General features: G+C 42.4%; 1 protein-coding gene across 1 annotated transcript in view; it reads left to right on the top strand.

Annotated features, from left to right (window-relative positions):
- The first annotated feature begins 16,627 nt into the window (after positions 1–16,627).
- The window catches only part of slc35a1 (solute carrier family 35 member A1), a 28,889-nt gene continuing 18,638 nt past the window's right edge, over positions 16,628–26,878 (top strand). Inside the window, exons 1-2 of the mRNA XM_039748011.1 lie at positions 16,628–16,889; positions 19,184–19,361. Of these exons, the coding sequence (XP_039603945.1) occupies positions 16,880–16,889; positions 19,184–19,361 (188 nt within the window). The 5' untranslated portion in view covers positions 16,628–16,879. The remainder of the gene's footprint in view (positions 16,890–19,183; positions 19,362–26,878) is intronic.

Raw genomic sequence — 26,878 nt, 5'->3', positions numbered from 1 at the left:
ATTTTGGTTATTATTATTTAAAGACAATACTATTCTGAAAATGTACTTAAAGTACTTAAACTACCACTTTATTTTTAAGTCTGCCCAATTTTAACCAGGGATGATATTTTTGTTTCTGTTTTGAATTCAAATGCAGTTTAAAAGTTTTTTTTCAGAAATTAAAACAGCTTCAGTTTACAATATTCATGTCCATGTCTATTATTTGATTCTGTCGCCCACTAAAACCGTTTTAAATAATAAAAAAACATTTGCGATTTGGGGCAAATTTACGTGTCGATTACATACGATTAATCAAGATTAATTCTTACACAGCCTCTAATTAATTGGATTAATTTTTTAATCGAGTCCCACCCTAATATATATATGTAGATATATATATGTAGATTTGTATATATATGTGTATATACAGTATATATGTAGATATGTATATGTTGTATATACAGTATGTATATATGTGTGTGTGTATATATACAGTATGTGTATATATGTATATGTATATATATGTATGTGTGTATATGTATATATATATATATACTGTATATATATATGTGTATAGATGTGTATATATATATATGTTTATATGTATATATATGTTTATATATGTGTCTGTGTGTGTGTATATATATATATATATATATATATATATATATATGCCAGCAACACTCATGACAATTACAAAACAATTACATTGTCAATCATGTTACGTTATTATTAAAATGTTTCCTTTTCTTTTTACTTCTCGCTGCCAATGCAGCTATTTTGCTATATATATATATATATATATATATATATATATATATATATATATATATAAATAGATAGATATGACAACAACACTCATATCAATGACAAAACAATTACATTAACAATCATCTTACGTTATTTTTAAAATGTTTGCTTTTCTTTTTCATAACTTCTTTAACACACTACTTCTCCGCTGCGAAGCGCGGGTATTCTGCTAGTTATTATAATAAAAGAATTATTGTACTATTACCTAGTGTTTGGGAGTGGTACCTGAGGGTTCAAGGGAGCGATAGCGCCTCCTACTGTGACACTGGCATAGCCGGCAGGATACTCTGGCCGTCTGTTGGCAGGGGACCTGCAGTTAAAAAAAAATTTCTGTGCGCAGACGACCCTAAGAAGGTCCCGTCGAAGAGCACTTGGCGGTAGAACACGCCATTCACTACAGAGAGCGCTGTAATAGTGAGCCTTGCTGGATCAGTAGGCAATGGGGAAGAAAACAGGCAAGAAGAGTGGGAATATCCCGAAGAAACAGACCCTAACTGAGGCTGAAATGATGTGGACATACCTGACGGGCAGTGAGGAAGACAGGGCGCTAATAGAAGCTGGAAAAGCCTGAGCGATACGGCAGCAGCAAGAAGGCTGTCAGATATCGGACCCGCCGGACTACCGGAGTGAACGTGGGACACGTCAACTTAGTCCGGAAGTAGGTGGCGAGAAAACGCCTGAGGCGCCAGGAACTGTTCTTTCTTATTTTGCAGAGGAATGTCTCTGGAATCCCGACGGTGAAACGGAGGTATACCTTTTACCCGGGCAAGATGGCCGCTGTAACGACAGGTATAGCCACTCTATGGATCTGCAGGGGAGAAGCCCATTCGCCAAGAACAGTCATGTGGACTATCCTGGGACAGGTTGGGTAAGCCGAAAGCGTGAGCCGGTGTCACCTGACAAAGAAGAGACCTGCCGGTTCGTTGAAACTGACCACGTGATCTCACTCGAGGGAAGTCGGGAAGGAGAAGGTCAACCTCAGTCCATCGGTGAGGTCATTTATTCCCCGACGGATCCAAGCTCCCTGAAGGGGAAGGGGGAGGCGAGCGAAGCAGCGCCGAATTTAAATAAAAGTAAAGAGGAGCGGGACGAGACTAAATGGTCCGCCAACAAATTAAAAAAGGCAGATCATAGTCGGCCGGTAGCGGCCACCCGATTCTATACAGACTCCAAGTCCCAGGATCCTTTGTGCGACCCAGTAGAACACGTGCCAGGAGGGGATTTTCTTATTGGCTCCCAGCCAGAAGGTAAGGCAAGTGAAGAGAATAGCCTACCTCTGGCCGAACTAAATAACAGTTTAGAACTGCGGGATCTCGAGAAACTGCTCGAGCCCGTATATGATTTATTATACAGATTAAAAGACATCAAGAAACAGATGGAAGACTTGGGAGCGACGGTCAAAGCACCGCTGGAAGCAATATGGGATTATCTACGGCGTTTTGGTCGGGAGGCTCCCGTCATGCTGGATGTGACGGTACAGGTGAGTGAGACCAGTACCGTACAGTGTAAAGGGACACAGTGCAAATTGAGCCCGTGGTTAATAAGTAGCGGGTGCCAATGCACTGTAAACCCGAGAAGGGAGTGTGGCACGATGACTGAAGGTGCGGGGTAAGCGCCGATCGTACCGGAAGAGCTAAACAGCGCTGTTACCTGGAGCGATGCGGCGCTGATGACACCGCTTTCTAAAAAACATAAATCAATGGGAGTACAGACAGCAAAGGGGCTCTCTCTTTCTAATAGAGAGTCCCCAGCTGTGTCCAAGCCCCAGAGTAAGCAGGAGATCCACAAAGTAAAGCGCGGGTCTCCTGACAAGATGGAAAAACGGGTGGAGAGCTACGAGACGGCCATAAAACCTCCCTTGGTGGACGAGAGGGAGGAGTTAACAGAATTCCTGAGATGTTTTCAATCTCAGGGAGAAAGACAACTGGGAGGACGACGGCGGTGTTACAACTGTCATCAGTCAGGACACATTTGGCGAGCTTGCCCACGTGGGATAATAGAATGGAGGAATAATCGTTACGCCATTCCCCCTAGGTTCTCTGGGGGACCTGTACCACACGGCAGAAGCCCGACTGACGCGTCCTCCAGGAGGAGGACGTCCCTCGCGGGGCTGGATGCTCCGCCCAAGTGGTCGTCACTAAGGGGGAATTGTAGTGGATGGCCGGCTTCATATTCCGGCCCTCACCCCCAGGCCGCCAGGAGGAGCTCTTCCGAGAGCATGGGCCTCGTGAACCATGTAGTTTTTATGCATAGCCCTGCTGGATACCTTGGAGGCCACTGGGAGTCGCTGTCGGGAGGCCAGTGGACTCTTTTGCGCATTATGACCCGGAAGTTCGTCACAGGAAGAGTGACGGGCTACCGGAATGAGGAAAAGTATTGTTTACCCTGACCCAGAAGGAATAAGGACTTGTGGACTGTTGGATTGGGAACACTTCCAGGTCGGGGAATATAAAAGGACTGAGGGAGCTCCCAGACGGCGAGCTGAGCTGGGTGGTAGGAGGGCAATGCGTCTGGGAGTGGAGGATTGTTGATTTATTATTATAGTTATTGTGTTTATTTGCGAGTATAGTGTGGAGTGGAGAGTGCTTAGTGCACATAATTATTATAATAAAAGAATTATTGCACTTTTACCTAGTGTTTTGGTGTGGTACCTGAGAGTTCAAGGGAGCGATAGCGCCCCCTACTACGACTATATATATAAATTAAACCTTTTTAAACTGAGGGAAAATATGTCAATAATTATTTGTTAAGGATCTCTTTGTATACCATGTTGTCAGTTCGGCCCTCCAGTTGTAACATAACCAAGCTGTGCACTGAGCTTACTCTTTAATCGGTTTCAGTTTCATGGTTTGTTTCAATTACGACGGTATTTGCAGGATTTGTTGTGTTGAAGTGACATTCGGCATCTGTCAAGCGTTGTAAGCAAACAACCGGTTTCATCGATAAAACCACATCCAGCTCTTGAGAGTTTAAACATTCATAAACATCAAAGTGTCCACTACTGAAATCGTCACCTGTGAATCTATGATGTTTAAGAGGCATTGGCGGATGTCGAAAGGTGTAAAATATTTGGCCATTTCGGTACACTTGAAAGTGACAACCGAACAATTTAGCGGCAGCCATCAACTCACATGCAGAACCGTAGGTGAAGGGCTTAAGCATTTCACTCTTCTAGTGCTCCTGTGTAGTATAATTATCTCCTGTACCGTCATCAGTCCACACCTTGAACCTGTCCCAGTCATTCGATACATAAGACACAATGTTCCTCTGGATATCAAGAGTGAGCCCGATATGGCTGTGCAATATGTAACAAAGAGAATGGAAAAGGTAGGTGCCATCTCCGGGCATGGAAACCAATTGGTAAATGACAGTTCTTTGATCGATAGTGATCAACTCGATAGACATGGTAATGGGGGTTGGAATGATAAAGGAAATGGGTACCTGAGAAATGTAAAGTAAGTCTAAAATACCTATACAATAACTATAATTGTAATAAACAAACAATAAAACAGCGGAGAAGCCGTGGATTAAACAAAAAGGCTGTAGTTATCAGTAGGGAGACGTGATTCCCGTGGCGAAGCAAGGAAGGCAATGTAGAGACCGGAGTGACGGACGGTCTTATATAGGTAGGCAGCCAACAACGTGGGAGGCGTCGGGATGGGGGACCCAATGCCACCTCACACGGTGGCCAAACTGCAGGCTATGGACGTATATATGTACGTAAGTAGGATTCAGTTAGCGTTGGGAACCCGTGTACCAAATTTCTTGAAGATGGGCCCATAAGTAACAAAGACTGTTGAAAAGTTCAATATGGCGGCTGACAGTGGCGTCATACCACCGAAATAAGTATGTACATTGGTTTCAGTTAGCGCAGGAAGCCGCCTACCAAATTTCGTGAAGATGGGGCCATGAATAAGAAAGTTCAATATGGCGGATATTGTTGACCGTTATAACCGTTATGCGTAGAATTTCGAAATGAAACCTGCTTAACTTTTGTAAGTAAGCTGTAAGGAATGGGCCTGCCAAATTTCAGCCTTTTACCTACACGGGAAGTTGGAGAATTAGTGATGTTTGGAAAATTCAATATGGCGGCCGACAGTGGCATCATACCACCGAAATAAGTACGTACATCAGTTTGGGTTAGCGCAGGGAAGCCGCCTACCAAATTTCGTGAAGATGGGGTCAGCCTTCTACCTACACGGGAAGTTTGAAAATTGGTGACGTTGGAAAGTTCAATATGGCGGCCAACAGTGGCGTCATACCATCGAAATAAGTAAGTACATCGGTTTCGGTTAGCGCAGGGAAGCCGCCTACCAAATTTCGTGAAGATGGGGCCATAAATAAGAAAGTTCAACATGGCGGACGTTGACGACCGTATCGAATCGTTATGACCGTTACGTGTAGAATTTCGAAATGAAACCTGCTTAACTTTTGTAAGTAAGCTGTAAGGAATAAGCCTGCCAAATTTCAGCTTTCTACCTACATGGGAAGTTGGAGAATTAGTGATGAGTCAGTGAGTGAGTTATGTTACAGCCTTATTCCAAAATGGATTAAATTCATTTTTTTCCTCAGAATTCTACACACAAAGCCCCATAATGACAACGTAAAAAAAAGTTTACTTGAGGTTTTTGCAAATTTATTAAAAATAAAACAACTGAGAAATCACATGTACATAAGTATTCACAGCCTTTGCCATGAAGCTCAAAATTGAGCTCAGGTGCATCCTGTTTCCTCTGATCATCCTTGAGATGTTTCTGCAGCTTAATTGGAGTCCACCTGTGGTAAATTCAGTTGATTGCACATGATTTGGAAAGGCACACACCTGTCTATATAAGGTCCCACAGTTAACAGTTCATGTCAGAGCACAAACCAAGCATGAAGTCAAAGGAATTGTCTGTAGACCTCCGAGACAGGATTGTCTTGAGGCACAAATCTGGGGAAGGTTACAGAAAAATTTCTTCTTCTTTGAAGATCCCAATGAGCACAGTGGCCTCCCATCATCCGTAAGTGGAAGAAGTTTGAAACCACCAGGACTCTTCCAGAGCTGGCCGGCCATCTAAACTGAGCAATCGGGGGAGAAGGGGCTTAGTCAGGGAGGTGACCAAGAACCCGACGGTCACTCTGCCAGAGCTCCAGAGGTCCTCTGTGGACAGAGGAGAATCTTCCAGAAGGACAACCATCTCTGCAACAATCCACCAATCAGGCCTGTATGGTAGAGTGACCAGACGGAAGCCACTCCTTAGTAAAGGGCACATGGCAGCCCGCCTGGAGTTTGCCAAAGGGCACCAGAAGGACTCGGACCATGAGAAACAAAATTCTCTGGTCTGATGAGACAAAGATTGAACTCTTTGGTGTGAATGCCAGGCGTCACGTTTGGAGGAAACCAGGCACTGCTCATCACCAGGCCAATACCATCCCTACAGTGAAGCATGGTCGTGGCAGAATCATCCTGTGGGAATATTTTTCAGTGGCAGGAACTGGGAGACTAGTCAGGATAAAGGGAAAGATGACTGCAGCAATGTACAGAGACATCCTGGATAAAAACCTGCTCCAGAGTGCTCTTCACCTCAGACTGGGGTGACGGTTCATCTTTCAGCAGGACAACGACCCTAAGCACACAGCCAAGATATCAAAGGAGTGGCTTCAGGACAACTTGAATCCAATTGAACATCTCTGCAGAGATCTTAAAATGGCTGTGCACCGACGCTTCCCATCCATCCTGATGGAGCTTGAGAGGTGCTGCAAAGAGGAATGGGTGAAACTGGCCAAGGATAAGTGTGCCAAGCTTGTGGCATCATATTCAAAAAGACTTCAGGCTGTAATTGCTGCTAAAGGTGCATCGACAAAGTATTGAGCAAAGGCTGTGAATACTTACTGTATGTACATGTGATTTCTCAGATTTTTTATTTTTAATAAATTTGCAAAAACCTCAAGTAAACTTTTTTCACGTTGTCATTATGGGGCTTGGTGTGTAGAATTCTGAGGAAAAAAATGAATTTAATCCATCCATCCATCCTCTTCCGCTTATCCGAGGTCGGGTCGCAGGGGTAGCAGCTTAAGCAGAGAAGCCCAGACTTCCCTCTCCCCGCCACTTCTTCCAGCTCTTCCGGGAGAATCCCAAGGCATTCCCAGGCCAGCCGGGAGACATAGTCCCTCCAGCATGTCCTGGGTCTTCCCCGGGGCCTCCTCCCGGTTGGACGTGCCCGGAACACCTCACCAGGGAGGCATCCAGGAGGCATCCTGATCAGGTGCCCGAGCCACCTCATCTGACTCCTCTTGATGCGGAGGAGCAGCGGCTCTACTCTGAGCCCCTCCCGGATGACTGAGCTTCTCACCCTATCTTTAAGGGAAAGCCCAGACACCCTGCGGAGGAAACTCATTTCAGCCGCTTGTATTCGATCTCGCTCTTTTCGTCACTACCCATAGCTCATGACCATAGGTGAGGGTAGGACGTAGATCGACTGGTAAATTGAGAGCTTTGCCTTACGGCTCAGCTCTTTTTCACCACGACAGACCGATGCAGAGCCGCATCACTGCGGATGCCGCACCGATCCGCCTGTCATCTCACGCTCCATTCTTCCCTCACTCGTGAACAAGACCCCGAGATACTTGAACTCCTCCACTTGGGGCAGGATCTCCCCAACCCTGAGAGGGCACTCCACCCTTTTCGGCTGAGGACCATGTCTCGTTGGAGGTGCTGATTCTCATCCCAGCCGCTTCACACTCAGCTGCGAACCGATCCAGAGAGAGCTGAAGATCACGGCCTGGTGAAGCAAACAGGACAACATCATCTGCAAAAGCAGTGACCCAATCCTGAGTCCACCAAACCGACCCCTTCAACACCCTGGCTGCGCCTAGAAATTCTGTCCATAAAAGTTATGAACAGAATCGGTGACAAAGGGCAGCCCTGGCGGAGTCCAACTCTCACTGGAAACGGGCTCGACTTACTGCCGCAATGCGGACCAAGCTCTGACACCGTTGTACAGAGACCTAACAGCTCTTATCAGGGGTCCGTACCCCATACTCCCGAGCACCCCCACAGGATTCCCGAGGGACACGGTCGAATGCCTTTCCAAGTCCACAAAACACATGTAGACCGGTGGGCAAACTCCCATGCACCCTCCAGGACTCTGCTAAGGGTGAAGAGCTGGTCCACTGTTCCGCGACCAGGACTAAAACCACACTGTTCCTCCTGAATCCGAGGTTCACTATCCGACGGACCCTCCTCTCCAGAACCCCAATAGACTTTTCCAGGGAGGCTGAGGAGTGTGATCCCTCTATAGTTGGAACACACCCTCCGTCCCCTTTTAAAGAGGGGACCACCACCCCGGTCTGCCAATCCAGAGGCACTGTCCCGATGTCCATGCGATGTTGCAGAGACGTGTCAACCAAGACAGTCCTACAACATCCAGAGCCTTAAGGAACTCCGGCGATCTCATCCACCCCGGGCCCTGCCACCAAGGAGTTTTTGACCACCTCGGTGACTTCAGTCCCAGAGATGGGAGAGCCCACCTCAGAGTCCCCAGGCTCTGCTTCCTCATTGGAAGGCATGTTAGTGGGATTGAGGAGGTCTTGAAGTACTCCCCCACCACCCACAACGCCCGAAGTCGAGGTCAGCAGCGCACCATCCCCACCATATACGGTGTTGACACTGCACTGCTTCCCTCCTGAGACGCCGGACGGTGGACCAGAATCTCCTCGGCCGTCCAAAGTCGCTCTCCATGGCCTCCAAACTCCTCCCATGCCCGAAGTTTTGCCTCAGCAACAACCGAAGCCGTTCCGCTTGGCCTGCCGGTACCTATCAGCTGCCTCCAGAGACCCACAGGACAAAAAGTCCTATAGGACTCCTTCTTCAGCTTGACGGCATCCTCACCGCCGTGTCCACCAACGGGTTCGGGATTGCCGCCCGACAGGCACCACCACCTTGCGGCCACAGCTCCGTCAGCCCCTCAACAATAGAGGCACGGAACATGGCCCATTCGACTCAATGTCCCCACCTCCCTCGGGGCGTGGTTGAAGTTCTGCCGAGGTGGGAGTTGAAGCTACTTCTGACAGGGGACTCTGCCAGCCGCTCCCAGCAGACCCTCACAACACGCTTGGGCCTACCAGGTCTGACCGCATCTTCCCCACCATCGGCCAACTCACCACCAGGTGGTGATCAGTTGACAGCTCCGCCCCTCTCTTCACCCGAAAGTGTCCAAGACATATGGCCGCAAGTCCACGACACACCACAAAGTCGATCATCGACCTGAGGCCTAGGGTGTCCTGGTGCCAAGTGCACATATGAACACCCTTATGCTTGAACATGGTGTTCGTTATGGACAATCCGTGGCGAGCACAGAAGTCCAATAACAAAACACCGCCGGGTTCAGATCGGGGCCATTCCTCCCAATCACGCCCTTCCAGGTCTCACTGTCATTGCCCACGTGGGCATTGAAGTCTCCCAGCAAAACGAGGGAATCCCCAGAAGGTATGCCCTCTAGCAACCCTCCAGAGACTCCAAAAGGGTGGATACTCCAAACTGCTGTTCGCGCATATGCACAAACAACAGTCAGGACCCTTCCCCACCCGAGGCGGAGGGAGGCCACCCTCTCGCCCACCGGGTAAACCCCAATGCACAGGCTCCAAGTGGGGCAATAAGTATGCCCACACCTGCTCGGCGCCTCACACGGGGCAACTCCAGAGTGGTAGAGAGTCCAGCCCTCTCAAGGAGATTGGTTCCAGAGTCCAAGCTGTGCGTCGAGGTGAGTCCGACTATATCTAGCGAACCTCTCACCTCGCGCACTAGCTCAGGGTCCTTCCCCTTCAGAGAGGTGACATTCCACGTCCCAAGAGCCAGTTTCTGTAGCCGAGGCTCAGACCGCCAAGGTCCCGCCTCGCCACCACCCAACTCACACTGCACCCAACCTCCTTGGCCCCTCCCATAGGTGGTGAGCCCATGGGAGGAGGACCCACGTTACCTCTTCGGCTGTGCCCGCCGAGCCCCATGGGTGCAGGCCCGCCACCAGGCGCCGCCATTGAGCCCCACCCCCAGGCCTGGCTCCAGAGGGGGGCCCCAGTGACCCGCGTCCGGGCAAGGGAAAACGTCGTCCACAGTTTTTATTCTTCATTGGAGGTTTGTTGAACCGCTCTTTGTCTCATCCCTCACCTAGGACCAGTTTGTCTTGGTGGTTCTACCAGGCATAAAGCCCCGGACAACATAGCTCCCAGGATCATTGGGACACGCAAACCCCTCCACCACGATAAGGTGACGGCTCAAGGAGGGGATGAATTTAATCCATTTTTGGAATAAGGCTGTAACATAACAAAATGTGGAAAAAGTGATGCGCTGTGAATACTTTCCGGATGCACTGTATATATAATTTTGCACCCTAAGCTATTGACTTATTAGTGCGCCAACGGACTGTATGTTAGCTAACCTAGTTTGGCTGGGTTCCCCTTCTTCATTATGATCTGCGCCCTAAGCAAATGTTGATGCCGGCCCTATATATATATCTATAATAATAAAAGGCAAAGCCTTCACTGACTGACTGACTGACTGACTCATCACTAATTCTCCAACTTCCCGTGTAGGTGGAAGGCTGAAATTTGGCAGGCTCATTCCTTACAGCTTACTTACAACAGTTAAGCAGGTTTCATTTCGAAATTCTACGTGTAACGGTCATAACTGGAACCTACTTTCGTCCATATATACGGCCATAGCCATAGCCCGCGCTCGTCCAGCTGTGAGGCGGAGTTGCGTCCCACATCATCACGCCTCCCACGTAATTGATTGCCTGCCCATATAAGGTAAATATTCACGGGTGAAGGACTGTGCTTAGCATATTCATAAGTGCAGCTACTGCGGAAACCCTCTGACGCTGAACAAGCCTTTGTACACATATCAATAGGAAAGCAAGGTGTAAAGCTTAAGTTTAAATTACGTTCATAAACACGCTGCCACTAAATATTCGCAGTAAAATCCAAAACTTAATACCGGGAATGCCTGTTAAATATCTTAGATTCACAAGTACCGATTTGGGCAGTGATCACTTCGATGAATGAAACCTGTTCAAAAAACGCATTACACAATTGAGAAGGCAGCAAAAGAATATGAAGCGAGTGACGCATACAAGTCATATTCATGAGTGCAGCTACTTCGGAAACAAAGCACGGTGTAAACCTAAAGTTTAAATTAAGTTCATAGACAGGCTGCCGCTGGCATTTGTCATGCCCACGATGAATATGATATTCGCGAGATACAAGTTTAATGAGAAGACGCAAGGTTTAAACGAGACTTTTGATCACTTTGTAACAGAGTTAAAATTGCTGTAACAGAGTTTAAATTGCTGGTATGCCAGGTCTGAGCTAACATTAAATAAAGCCGTGGACATCGCGAGATCGCACGAGATAGCACAAGCACAGCTGAGAAGCTTCGATGCATGTACACCGAGTGGCTCACATGAACTGACTTTGCAGGACTGGGAAAGGTTAAATTAAGTTCATAGACACGCTACAAGTAAATATTCGCGAGGCAAATCTACAACTTAATACCGGGAATGCCTGTTAAACATCTTAGATTCACAAGTACCGATTTGGGTAGTGAACACTTCGATGAATGAAACCTGTTATCTTTACAACAGTTGACAAACACGGAATATAACTTGAACACAACACATCCTCCAAATACGAACCTGATTGAAAGAAATAATGATAATTAAATCCTTGATGACAGCAACACTCATAACAGTGACAAAACTATTACATTGACAATTATGTTACGTTATTTTTAAAATGTTTCCTTTTCTTTTTCATAACTTCTTTAACACACTACTTCTCCACTACAAAGTGCAGGTATTTTGCTAGTATATATATACTAGCAAAATACCTGATCTCTCATGCAAGTACTGCCTTAAAATTTTTAATAAGAAGAAAATTAAACCTTTTTAAACTGAGGGAAAATATACCAATAATTATTTGTTAAGGATCTCTTTGTATACCACATTGTCAGTTCGGCCCTCCGGTTGTAATATGACCAAGCTGTGCGCTGAGCTTACTCTTGAGCATGCAACGTACTGTTGGCCATGAGAAAAGTAATCTTGTCTCAAATCTCACAGCTTGGATTGCTGCTGTCATAATCGGTTTGAGTTTCATGGTTTGTTTCAATTACGACAGTATTTGCAGGATTTGTTGTGTTGAAGTGACATTTGACATCTGTCAAGCGTTGTAAGCACACAACCGGTTTCATCGATAAAATCACATCCAGCTTTTGAGAGTTTAAACATTCATAAACATCAAAGTGTCCACTACTGAAATCGTCACCTGTGAATCTAAGATGTTTAAGAGGCATTGGCGGTTGTCGAAAGGTGTAAAATATTTGGCCATTTCAGTACACTTGAAAGCGACAACCGAACAATTCAGCGGCAGCCATCAACTCAGATGCAGAACCATAGGTGCTCTCTTATAGTGCTCCTGTGTAGTATAATTATCTCCTGTACCGTCATCAGTCCACACCTTGAACCTGTCCCAGTCATTCAATACATAAGACAGAATGTTCCTCCGGATATCAAGAGTGAGCCTGATATGGCCGTGCAATATGAAACAAAAAGAATGGAAAAGGTAGGTGGTATCTCCGGGCATGGAAAGCACTCGGCAAGTGACAGTTCTTTGATCGATAGTGATAATCTCGATAGACATGGTAATGTGGGTTGGAATGATAAAGGAAATGGGTACCTGAGCAATGTAAAGTAAGTGTAAAATACCTATACAATAACTATAATTGTAATAAACAAACAATAAAACAGTGGAGAAGCCATGGATTAAACAAAAAGGCTGTAGTTATCAGTAGGGAGACGTGAATCCCGTGGCGAAGCAAGGAAGGGAATGTAGAGACTGGAGCGACGGACGGTCTTATATAGGCAGGCAGCCAACAACGTGGGAGGCGTTGGGATGGGGGACCCAACGCCACCTCCCACGGTGACCGAGGTGCAGGCTATGGACGTATATATTTTCTTAAGTAGGATTCAGTTAGCGTTGGGAACCCGTGTACCAAATTTCATGAAGATGGGCCCATAAATAACAAAGACTGTTGAAAATTTCATGAAGATGGGGCCATAAATAAGAAAGTTCAACATGGCGGACATTGTCGACCCGTATCGACCGTTATGACCGTTATGTGTAGAATTTCGAAATGAAACCTGCTTAACGTTTGTAAGTAAGCTGTAAGGAATAAGCCTGCCAAATTTCAGCCTTCTACCTACACGGGAAGTTGGAGAATTAGTGATGAGTCAGTGAGTCAGTCAGTCAGTCAGTCAGTGAGGACTTTGCCTTTTATTATTATAGATATATATGCGTATATGCAAACCGTGTATATATATAGATATAGATATATATATATACAGTATATGTATACTGTATATATATATATATATAAAAATAATATAAGGTGACCAACCATCCCCGTTTTCTGGGGACAGTCCCATTTTTCAGACAACTGTCCCCACTCAGAAACATGTCCCTGTCTTGTCCCTGGTTTAAGATTCCGTCCCCGATTTCAGCTGGTTCACTTTTTTGAATATATCTCATCACCACGATAATTTGAACTCGGCGCGCGTGCATGGTGTTTTGACGGAGGTTATGCTTTACCACATCCTGCAACTTTGAGAAGCATCCACTTGCAGAGCCACAGCACCATACGTCACGCAGTTGTAGACCTGCAGTTACAGACCCGGAAGTGACGTCTCTGTCGTTTCAGGACTGACTTCGTAAACTTACTTTTAAAAGGTTTCGGCAGGTCTCGGCAAAGCCCAGAAAGTAAAGGACCCGTTCAGAAATTAAGCAATAAAAACGAGAAGGAAAAAAAAGTACATCAGACCAAATAATACACATCATTGTGAAGTTCAGAGGGTTTCTGCCACGTCGTGTCATACATCAAACTAAACAATACGGATCGTTTCTGTGAAATATTAATATTAACATTTAATTTGTTTTCGGGTCTGTGGGAACCATTTAACATGTCGGCAAAACTAAAATCATTAAGATCTGTGTTAATTGAAAATAGTTTTTCGTTTACATTCATGAAACGAAATATACAATATAATTTTAATGTTTGCACTAAGTTAGAGTTTAGTCAAATGTTTATAATAAAAGTGATTACGTTTTTTTAAAATGTACTAGGCATGTGTGCAATATTGTACTAAATCAATTTAGAATAAACATTTAAGCCAATCTAATATTTTTAAACATGTATGTGAAGAAAACGGCAATACATATTCTACACTGAATTATGCTATATATTAATTGCATTATATAGAACTTCTCTAGTTTTTGTCACTTATTTATGTAAATGATGGGCCATAAAAAGAAAAAAAAATACTAATAAGAACACAGTTTATTTATATAGCACCCTTTCTATGCCCCAAATTCAGAAAGAACAACAGGACCGTTATAACATTGGCTACAAATAATACAGTATCTCACTAAATAAAGATAAATACAGGATATACAAAACATTCAAATACAATAAAAGACAATAATTCAGACTAAAATACAACATAAAAATCTTGAACAAATAGCATAAATTGTGATAAAAATACAAACCCCGAGTACCTGGACAGAAAAGGGGGGGAGCACCTTCACTGCTCCCTGTGTCTTATAGGACTGAATATCAAATTCTGTTCTTGACCTGCCCACTAAGGTCCTCTCATTCTGTGCCCCACACTAACCTGCACTCTGTTGGTGATGGCAGGGCCTTCAGTTCTATATAGTGCCCAGACTGTGGAATGGCCTCCTGAAATTAATGAGATCAGCTGACTCCATTCATTTGTTTAACTCATTCATTTAGGAAGACATTAAATAGACCTGACATTCTGCCCCTTCTTTCAATTTACCCCCTTTATCTGTCCAGGTACTCGGGGTTTGCATTTTTATCACAGTTTATGCTATTTGTTCAAGATTTGTTTGTAGTATTATATGTTGTATTTTAGTCTGGATTATTGTTTTTTATTCTATTTGAATGTTTTGTATATCCTGTATTTATCTTTATTTAGTGAAGATATTATTTGTAGCCAATGTTATATTGGTCCTATTGTTCTTTCTGAATTCTGAACAGGGTGCTATATAAATAAATCGTGTTCTTATTAGTATTTTTATTTTTTTTTCTTTTGATGGCCCATCGTTTATAATAATAATAACAATAATAATAATAATATAATATATAGCATAATTCAGTGTAGAATATGTATTGCCGTTTTCTTCACATGCATATTTAAAAATGTTAGATTGGCTTAAATGTTAATTCTAAATTGGTTTAGAACAATATTGCACACATGCATAGTACATTTTAAAAAAACGTAATCACTTTTATTATTAACGTTTTACTAAACTCGAACGTGGTGTAAACATTATAATTATATTGTATACTTCGTTTCATGAATGTAAACTAAAAAACTATTTTAAATTAACGCATCTTGATGATTTTAATTTTGTCGACATGTTAAATGGTTCCCACAGACCCAAACACAATGTAAATGTTAATATTAATATTTCACAGAAACGATCCGTATTGTCTAGTTTGACACGACGTGATGGCAGAAATCCTCTGAACTTCACAATGATGCGTATTATTTGGTTTGATGTACTGTTTATCCCTTCTCATTTTTATCGCATAATTTCTGAACGGGTCCTTGACCCGACGTTACTTTCTGGGCTTTGCCAAGACCTGCCGAAACCTTCCAAAAGTAACTTTACGAAGTCAGTCCTGAAACGACGGAGATGTCACTTCCGGGTCTGTAACTGCGAGTCTAGAACTGCGGTTACGTATGGTGCTGTGGCTCTGCAAGTGGATGATATTGGCAACTTTGGCGAGAAATCACTTGATAAGCTTTCGCTTTGTACTCGTGATCCGTAGATTCTACGCTCCTCACAGTGCCGGATTTAGACTTGATAAGGCCCTAAGCTATTTGAGACATGGGGCCCTTTATAAGTATATATGACAATTGCTCACTCGGACAATTTATTTTGGGGGCCCCCAAGAAGGCGGGGGCCCTAAGCTATAGCTTGTGTAGCTTATACGTAAATCCTGCACTGCTCCTCTAGCAACCTCCACCCAACCTCCAAAAAATTCTGGTCACCTTAAATATTATATTTGTGTATTTAGTTACCTGTTAATCTAAGCATTTACTGAGATTATTACCCCAAGGGGCAAAGTGCTATTTATCTATCATGTGACCTATAAAATTCGTGTTTCAAAAAAAGAAAAGAAAAAAAGAATACTGTATGTGCGATAAAATCCTTTTTTTATCTCTTACAACTGTAAGTGCACGTTTTCTGGCGTAAGATTCTCTTTTAAAATATTGTTTAAATAAATTTTGCATAAAAGTAAATATGGTGACCAAAGAAACCACAAAACGCTTTTGACATAGGTGGATACCATTTTATTTGTTTAATGAATTGGTTTTTTTAATGATGCTGCTACACACCTTAACTTGTAATGTTTGCAACGTCTTAAATAATTTATATCAATCTGTTTTGTTAATTTGTACGTTTCTAAAGTGTTCTTCAAAAAAAGAACAAAACTCAGGCGCATTCTTACCATACCGAAAAATTAGATTGAATTGAATTGCAAATCTTTGTCGAAGAGCAACCGGCAAAGTGAAGCTCTCAGCTTTGCAACACCGGAAGGGAAGCCGTCAATCAATCTCTTAGAAGACCAATGAGCTTCGAAGGGTGGCTAGCACGAACGAATCGGCAGCTACTGTTAAAAGAAGCACTGCAATTCGTGACAAACACGCCAATCATTTTTTCTGTACCCAATCGCCCTTATCTGTAGGCATTCCCACCGCCGTAACGCCACGGCATGGGAGATTTTACACGTTCCTAGCGCATGCCTGAAACGTATGACATTTTATATCCGGTATCGAGGCGGAACTCGTAAATTATAATTACTCGTTTGTAGTAGCAAAATGTTACCAAAAGGGCGATTGTTAGGTGTGATGTTTTCTTTGCTGCGATGCCAGTTGGCAATACATTAAAAGATTAGTGGGTGGACGTAATATGACAATATCCTCTTGAGTTGCGAAAAGGAGCGTTTTAGCGCTCCTCAACACCAACAATGGCAAAAGGTGAGAGATTCTTCTTCATTTTGAGTGTTGATTTTTATGGTAATGTTACTTGTTTTAACACTGGCAATGCATCACAATCAGGTACACGCCTCATGTGTCACAGTTGCGTATTAAATGATATACCAGATACTGCCGGGATGGACTCTCGCAACCGTAATATTTGTATTGTAGGCAGGCTTGAGTAAATGTTTAGACGGAATCTTGCACTAAGATCCACGTGTTCCGCAAGCCCTGAGCGACATCTTCTTGCACCGAACGTAAGCGGCGTTGTCATTTGAAGTTTCGGGTTCTTGCCTCGAGTCTGAACGACAGTTATATTTGACTGCCTTTAAGTGCTTTCCAGTTGTTTAGTAGATCAATTGTGTAGCGGCTTATGGCCCCACATACTTTCCTCACATTTTATTTGGTCAGTGATCCGTAGGGCTGTACGTGTTTTATAAGGAAATAGTTATTACCGTACTAATATATAATATTCCACCGCAGTGATTTACAGTTTTAGCTACATCTACACTTAAATCACTGACTGATTTAAAGACTAACTCATCGGAAGGGTTTAATTTGCAACTTTCTACCCAACACTCCACTGTCTGTCCTTTATTCCAACCAGAAGCTAATGCTCATGGGCACATATTTAGCCTTTATAACTACAGAAGGTTTCCATTATTGTAAAAGAAGAAGCTTTGTAGTAATTTTTTTAGTGACTAAGTGGTTTCCTGTTACTTTGCCTTATTCCAGGTGTATTCGATTGCAGTTTGCTTTAGAGAGTGACTAAAAGTTTGATCTGTCAAATATTCTCTGTACTGACTTATCAAATAGTTAATGAGAAATGAAAATCCAAAATTGTGTAAATCCAAGAAAAGTCTGAGAATGGATATATGGTGAATTCCCCACGCGGGATGTGGCAAAACACATTCTGATTACAGTTTGACAAAGTGTTCAAACTAATGATGTGGCTGAATCATCTTAAGAAGATGGAACATCAGTGCTTTTCTAATGCCACACATCAACAATTCTATATGCTTTAAGCTGCCATAGAGTGCTTTTTTTTTCTTCTTCATAAAAGAGGCCAGTCATCTTTGGTTTTTGTCAGGCATACCACTGCACCTTCCTGTCTTCAGGAACTGTATGGGAGATTTAAACATATTTCTACCGATTTGTAGGTTTTGGTGACAGTTCCTATAAATGAATTCTTAAAGAACAAGATTTTGACTCTCAGATACTCCTATCCTGGGGTCAAATACAACACTAAAATCTAAAGCTGCACTTCAGGTCTATAAAAGGTAGCTGCTGTGTGAGTTTATGTTACAGGCTATATTTTTCCAACCAGTTACAAAGGATTTGTCTGCCCAAAAGATCCTAATAACTGGTGGTAAAAATAGTTGCTGTTATTATATTTTGTGTAGGTCAATTCATTAAAGAGTAATGATAAACACATCTTGAAATATAGTTGAAGGTTGAAAAGGCATTTCATCTTCATGTCTGGTTCGTTGCGCCTTGCAGTAAGGAGACCTGGGTTCGCTTCCCGGGTCCTCCCTGCGTGGAGTTTGCATGTTCTACCCGTGTCTGTGTGGGTTTCCTCTGGGCACTCCAGTTTCCTCCCACAGTCCAAAGATATGCAGGTTAGGTGCATTGGCAATTCTAAATTGACCCTAGTGTGTGCTGGGTGTGGGTGTGTGTGTGCCCTGCGGTGAGCTGTCACCCTGCCTGAGGTTTGTTTCCTGCCTTGTGCCCTGTGTTGGCTGGGATTGGCTTCAGCAGACCCCCGTGACCCTGTAGTTAGGATCTAGCAGGTTGGATGGATGGATGGTTCATTGCGTAAGCTCTGTAAAATGAACTTGGTTAGCACAGGGGCACAAATATGACGTGGGAACACCTGAAAAGAAAACCTGTCAGAGCAATGGTGGCTTCTCTCACTTACACTTGGAGATGATCCAGCAGCACTCGCGGTGTCACTTTGTTAAGCGTAACTTCCTTATCTGATTTTAATTCAATTAAAATGCATAGTGTCCTTAAATGATTAAAAAAAAAATAAACTTTTGATGTGGTGGTGTATTTTCTTTTTATTTGATTGTATTTTGTTTTTTAAATTAAAAAAAAAAAAAAACAACAAAGGAAGGCCAGAGCCAGTAAAGGACAGTGCTTTATGGTAAATGATGCAAAAGTCTGCATGCCTCATAAAGAGTTACCAGAGTGTAAGGTCAAACAACAAAATGTACTTTTTGTTAACTGTATCTTTTCTTTCCTATTGTCCACATTTATTGACATCATTTTTATATTCTATTTTGACATTTCAGAACCAGTAAGTGTGTTTTTCAAGCTGTACTGCTTGACTGTCATGACGCTGGTAGCTGCTACCTACACTGTGGCCTTGCGATACACAAGAACAGTCTCCACTGAGATGTACTTCTCTACCACTGCAGTCTGCATCACAGAAGTCATTAAACTTTTTTTAAGTGTTATCATTCTGGCAAAGTAAGTACAGTATTTATATCAAAGGCAGCTTTAATTATATGAAATATAATTAAAGTAATTTTAAATAAATATTTAAATATAATTAAAGTCGCGTTCTCAGAAAGTAAAATTCAATCTGCTTCTATTTTGTGTTCATCAGTATTTTAACTGAAATTCTGTTTGCAAGTTTGTGTTTTCCCTAAAGTCACGTTTAGCTAGATTTCTTCTTTGGTCTCAAGCTTACAGAAAACTCTTCCTCTAATGAGGTGATTAAATTACTCTGATATCAATGATAATAATATCTTTAAATGCTTATTTGCCTTTTGGGCAGAGATCTGAAATCAGGGTGCGCATTGCCCTACATTTGCTGCTCCTGTTACTTGAGTTCAGATTTAAAAAATAGTACAGGCTTGTTGCACTATTTAAAACTCCAATACAGGTATGCATTAGCATGTGTGTAAATATTTATTTATTTTTTTGGTCTGGGGTTTCACTTTTGATGTTTTGTTCTTTATTCATTGAATTATTTATACAGCTTAAATAACGAGCATACACATTTCTGTGGTTACTTTAATGTGTTGATTGTTAAGCAAAGCACACAGAAGGTCATTTTTAGCAGTGTGCATACAGTGTTCAGCAGTGTCCACTTCTAATCCCGTTTGTGTATTTTAAAACTGAATATGAGACATTTGGTTAGTCTTTCTCTCAAATTCAATGTAAAATCCACAAAATGGGTAATCAGTTCAAGACTTAAATTATGTATACTTTGATTAAGGTGCAGTCACACTAGTCACGTTTGTTTCATACTGTGCCTAAGTGCGATTGTCCCCCCCCATACACCCTACTTCCCCCCCGCACATGCTTTTGTCATGACCATGTGACTTTGTGTAAAGCCAAAACAAGATCTGAATAGGGAGTGTTGGCATGCATGTCAAAATGATTTTACTTATTTTGTTGTGGTTTTGGAGTTGTGTAGGGCAGGATATCTAATTGCATTCAATATGTAACTTGTTGCATCATTGATGTCATGTCTGCTTTCCATGCTCGGGCACGTTTAGCGATCACACTGATCCTGAATGCTACTGAGCCGTGCTTGGGCCCACACTGTGGTCAATTGAACTAGACTGTGTGGGGTTACATGTGGACAAATGTGCTTGGGCATGGAGCGAATTGCCAGTGTGAATACACCCTTAGTTAACCCTACATTCTAATATAACAAGTATTTTTTTTCACACTTTCTGTGCTTGCTACAAGTGCACAAGTCCATCCATTACTAAACAGATCAATCCATTTTACAGTTGTTGGGTCCAGAGTAGGACTGGACGATACAGAAAAGAATCTTATCACTATAATGTTTTACATATCAGTCATATATCACTACAAACCAAGAGTGAGGGTGCTACCTGCAACCACATGATCATTCAGGAAGTGGTCCCCTGAGGCAGAGCAGGCTCTGAGAGACTGCTTGGGAACTATAGACTGGGATATATTGCTTGGGTCACATAGTGAGAACATTGAAGAGGCTGTTGACTGCACAATTGATTACATCAACTTCTGTATGGACATTGTAGTTCCAGTAAGAACAGTATGCTGCTATGCTAATAACAAGCCATGGATTGAACTAGAAGAAAAGGGCTTTTAAAGGCGATCAGCAGGAGCTCAAGCGCGTGAAGAAGGAACTCCGAGTCCAGCTCAGGGCAGTGAAGGAGCAGTACAGGAGAAAGCTGGAGCAGAAGTTGCAGAATAACAGCATGAAGGAAGCGTGGGATGGGATGAAGATCATCACTGGCTGCAGCTCGAAGCGGGGTGCTACCATCAAGAGAGACGTGGAGAGAGCAAACCAAATGAACAACTTCTTTAACAGGTTTTACCACCCTAACCCACTCTCACCCTCTGAGTACTGCATCCTCCAACTATCCTTCTGCTGATACCAGCATAGGAGAGACATCCCCACCCACAATTTCAGCAGCGCAGAGAGCTGAGGAGACTTCGTGCCAGCAAAGCAGCGGGTCCAGATGGAGTATTGCCATGACTGCTGAAGGCCTGTGCGCAGGAACTCGGGAGTCCTCTACAGCGCATCTTCAGCCTGAGCCTGGAACAGGGGAGAGTCCCGAGGCTTTGGAAAACATCTTGTATCACCCCAGTCCCAAAGGTATCACGTCCTAGTGAGCTGAATGACTTCAGGCCTGTTGCTCTGACGTATATGTGATTAAGACCATGGAGCGGCTGCTGCTTCACCACCTGAGGCCACAGGTCCGCCACGCCCTCGACCCTCTGCAGTTCGCATACCAGGAGAAGGTGGGAGCGGAGGATGCCATCATCTATATGCTACACCGATCCCTCTCCCACTTGGACAGAGGCAGTGGTGCTATAAGAATTATGTTTTTGGGCTTCTCTAGCATCTTCAACACCATCCAACCTCTGCTCCTTAGGGACAAGCTGACAGAGATGGGAGTAGATTCACACCTGGTGGCATGGATCGTGGACTATCTTACAGACAGACCTTGGTATGTGCGTTTCGGGAACTGCAGGTCTGACATTGTGGTCAGCAACACAGGAGCGCCGCAGGGGATTGTACTTTCTCCGGTCCTGTTCAGCCTATATACATCGGACTTCCAATACGATTTGGAGTCCTGCCATGTGTAAAAGTTCGCTGACGACACTGCTATTGTGGGCTGCATCAGGAGTGGGCAGGAGGAGGAGTACAGGAAAGTAATCAAAGACTTTGTTAAATGGTGCGACTCAAACCACTTGCACCTGAACACCAGCAAGACCAAGGAACTGGTGGTGGATTTTAGGAGGCCCAGGTCTCTCATGGACCCCGTGATCATCAGAGGAGATGAGTGCAGAGGGTACAGACCTATAAATACCTGGAAGTGCAGCTGGATGACAAATTGGACTGGTCTGCCAATACTGATGCTCTGTGTAAGAAAGGTCAGAGCCGACTATACTTCCTTAGAAGGTTGGCGTCCTTCAACATCTGCAATAAGATGTTGCAGATATTCAACCAGATGGTTGTGGAGAGTGCCCTCTTCTACACGGTGGTGTGCTGGGGAGACAGCATAAAGAAGGACGTCTCACGCCTGGACAAACTTGTTAGGAAGGAAGGCTCTATTGTAGGAATAAAGCTGGACAGTTTAACATCTGTAGCAGAGTGACAGGCGCTGAGCAAACTCCTGTCAACCATGGAGAATTCATTGCATCAACTGACCAGTGTCATCTCTAGGCAGAGGAGTAGCTTCAGTGACAGACTTAGGAGATCGTTCCTCCCCAACACTATGCAACTCTTCATTTCCACCCGGGGGAGTAAACGTTAATATTATACAAAGTTATTGTCTGCTTTTACATGCATTTTTATTACTCATTAATTTAATATTGTTTTTTGTATCAGTATACTGCTGTTGGATTATGTGAATTTCCCCTTGGGATTAATAAAGTATCTATCGATCTATCTATTGATCGATCGCTCGCACACGCATTCCATTGCATCTCAACTGTGATTTTAGTTCCCTCTCCTTTCTCTTTCTCAGATCACTTTTTGGAATGAAGTCAGTTTCATAGTTTTTATGAACAGTTCAAAAGTGCCTTTCCACTTTTTCCTACTTTGGAATAGCAATGATAGATTGACAAATCAGACAAACGCACTTCGATTGTGAGACAAAAAATCCTCTTCCAATTCCACATCCAGCCCATAAACCAACAATTTTTTTTTTAAATCCCTTCTTTAGTCGATATAAATTGGAAGGCTAACTAGATCACTTAGATAGCCGGAGTTTTGCAGTAGCTTGCGCGTTTGATCGTGCATGCGGGATGACCAGTGTGTTAGAAGAAAAGAGATCTCAGACTGTGGCCGCCCTGTATGTCAATCAAGTGGCAAATGCCATACAGATTGATATATGATAAACTAACATTAAAAAAAATTTTTTTTGAATGCAACGCAATCTACCTTAACTACCTTTCTGATCTACCAGTCAATCGCGATCGACGTATTGGGCACCCCTGTTCTATACTGTATCCTTTCCTTTGTATAGGTTGAAACTGTTTTAAATGGTTGGGAAACAAACCCACAAACAAATGTACAAAAGAAAACTTTCTATATATATCCTCAGTACAAATTCAAGCAGTGCTCATATGTAAACAAAGGAGAAGCTAAACAAAACTGACATATTCACTCAACTGTGGTCAACTTATGCTACCAAAAAAAAGAAAGAGGCACAAAAAAATCCCCATTAGTGTAGTAAAGTTTGCATTGTGCGTGTTAGACAGGATGACACTACTTCAGATGGTTACTGGTATTACCTGACTTTGTGGGAACATGCTTTTGACCGAATTTGCAGTGCACACTAGTCTGCTTCTTGTTAGACTTTAAATAGCCAAAATAGCTCCACACTACCAATTTTTTTTTTTTACGTTTTATTAATATTTTCTGTCATTATTTTCTTGTTTATCTCACTCCCATTACTGACGTACTGGTGTGCACGGCTGTAGTAGCCCAAATATTAGCATGTGTGCTGCTGGCAGCTGATACTCCTATGCTAACTGCTGTGCGTTTCAAACTAACCTGATATGGCTGTACCTGTGTTCCAGCCACATGATTGGTTTGGCATGGTGCTATTCTCATTATCATTGGCGTTTTGTGTTCTCCGTCAAAACATAGATGAAATGAGTTCTATTTATGTTGTATTGACCATCTCTAATATTTCTACTGAGGAAAAGTTATTTTGCGATAATCACCTTTATCGTTTTATTGGCCAGCCCAAATTCAGAGTTTATGCCTGCAGCAAAACATACGATGCAAGAACCAACTCTGGACAGAGTGCCAACCCATCAGAAGACGCATATCCGTACTCCCAACATAAATGGGTGGTTTAAAATGAAGTTGCATATTTTACTACATTCTTGTTTATTGTGGCACCAGATAGTGGTTATGTGTTGCATGGTGGTTGGACATGCCTGTAAGAATTTCAGTATAAACCTGATTGTTTTTCTCATACAATATTTTGCATAATGTGGAATGAGAAGTTTTCATTTGTTTTTTAAGTAAAAATGCAGCTGACCCTGGGACTACAAACAACTTACATTTGTAACCTGGTTGAAACATGCACTGAAGATATCCATTGTTGGGAAAATAGAAAAATGCTTTATTATTTACAGGTATAAGATAGAAAAACATTTAAAATTATTAATAAAATGACAGTCAAGCAATATAAATCACAAAATGAAAATAATTTAAAATACACTGAACCATGGCTATGTATATTATGTTGTCCCCATAAACATCAAAACTGGTAGAATAACGACACTACCTTGGAGTTGAAAAATGCACAGTAATGGCAAGGAAAGCCACCACTGTGTCCAGCAGGCATGGGCTGTAATTGCTAAGAGTGTCATTTCCTAGTTCTACCAGCTGTACTCTCAGACTGCATGGCTCAGGCCCATATTCCAAGTCCAAACCTATATAGTCTGCTACTCGTTTATATACATACTATATAGTGTAGCTTTATTCTCTGATATTTAGTGTATACTGTATCAGTTATTTTAGCCAGAAACAATGCCATGGCAGAATATCTTCTCAGTGCTCATTCTTGAGGAAGATTTCCACTAGATGGCTAGGTACTTTTTGTTATTGATCCCATGTTCAAAAATAGAACCACTTTCCTCCAGGACAAGAAGTCCGGTGCTGTGACATGCAGGCTCATGACCAGATAAGCTTTCATATAGTTTTTCATGTCAGGTTTTTCAGCCTGGGGGAAATTAATCAATATGTTACATTAATATGATATTTTATCGCTGACATATTGTAGTTTCTTGTTCAATATATAGTTTTAACCTTCTTGACTATTAACATAGAGTGCTCAGAATCCTATATAAAAACTGTTAACCCCAAGTTTCTTTTAGATTTAGCTGTCATGATCTGATGGTACAACATTTATACCCAAATAACATTCAGGACAGTATTCTGTTGTCATCTCATAGGTAAAATAACATAATGCTGCAAATAATAAGTAATATTTTCATGTATTTTGCCAAATCACTCAATATTCATGAGTGGAGTAGAGTCTTTTTTTTTTACACACAATGGTGTGTAAACAAAAAACTATGAAGCTAGATTTAGAACACACTGAAATGGAACCTTTAGTAGAATCAAGCAAAAGTGATGAAACTGAGTTTGTCATCAGACATTGACACAGATGATGAAACTGATGCATACAACACTGTACGACCAAAAAGCCATGATTTATCTGGTAGGTTCGGTTGCATGAAGCTCAGCATTTTTAAAAGGCAAAATGATTGAAATCAATTTAGAAGGACAAGAAAGACATTAGCCACTTACTTGTAACCACAGTTCACAATGTAGCATCTACTATATCAATATTCGTGTCAGGGGCAAATGTGGAAGTCACTAAGGTCTGTACTGTGGAAGCCTACAATAACCCAATGGGCAGGTCGAATGTGTGACTCAGACACTGGTATTATGTCCTCTCATGTGCAAGCAACAGAAAAAATATACACATATATACAAGATACTGTACACTCGTACTGTCCTAATTGCTGTACATTGGTGACTGTTTTAAAACATATCACACGAATGGAGTGTACTACTGCTTTTACTCCTACAGTCTCAAAGACATGTATGTTAACTTTAATTGGTAATTACAGATTGCCCTTGTGTGTGTGCTTGAGCCCGTTTCCTGCTGGGATAGACTCCAGCCCCCTGCACCCCTGAGTTGGATCAAGTGGATTTGAGAATGTGACAGTTTCTATGTCCTTCTACTTTTAACTGATACTCTGTTTTTAAATGTTGTTTTTCTTATTATGTATGCTTTTTATACATTATGTCAAAAATTAAAATATCTCGCTTAACCATGTAACTGCACCATATAGAAAAGTTAAGGATGAAGACAATTAACACCTAAAGTATTATCCTCTGAAGACTAAATTGCTGGATAGAGTAGGTGCCAAATTTAATATCCGTTTAATTTCTATAAACATTCTTTTTTACATTTTATACTTGCAAAATTTGTATGAGCATCTTTAATTGCAAAAAGAGACCTACAAATTAAACCAGTTGTTGTAATATATAACACAGTGAATGTGTTGGATACAAAAGGAATGGGACAATCACCATTTATTGGCACCAATCTTAAATTCTAATTGCATGATCAAAGATCTGGCTTCTAATGGTCATTTGAAAATAGTTGCTTGAACAGCTTCTGTCAAACAACTGTTAAGTTTTGACTGGAGCTACAAGCATACCAGACCATTTTGGCTATTGAGGGTGAATTGAGGTCCCATTTACTTAAAAAGGATGTAAACAGGTTGGCCATGTCCATTGTAGTTGCACTTGTATTCTTTGCAAAATTTTCCAGTCTTGAATGTTGAAGGTGTTAAAATAAGAATGGCAAAGACATTTGAGTGTCCAAAAATGGTTTGACATAGAGCAGAAAATCACATCCAAAAGTGCATTAGTTGGAAAGCTAGCTTAAACTTTAGGTTTATTTTAGTGTATATATACACCATATAGTTTACAGTACTTG

Source organism: Polypterus senegalus, chromosome 3, assembly GCF_016835505.1.
Source record: "Polypterus senegalus isolate Bchr_013 chromosome 3, ASM1683550v1, whole genome shotgun sequence".
NCBI classification, from domain to species: Eukaryota; Metazoa; Chordata; class Cladistia; order Polypteriformes; family Polypteridae; genus Polypterus; species Polypterus senegalus.
The sequence above is the reverse complement of the archived record's forward strand: the minus strand, read 5'-3'. Positions and strand labels throughout refer to the sequence as shown.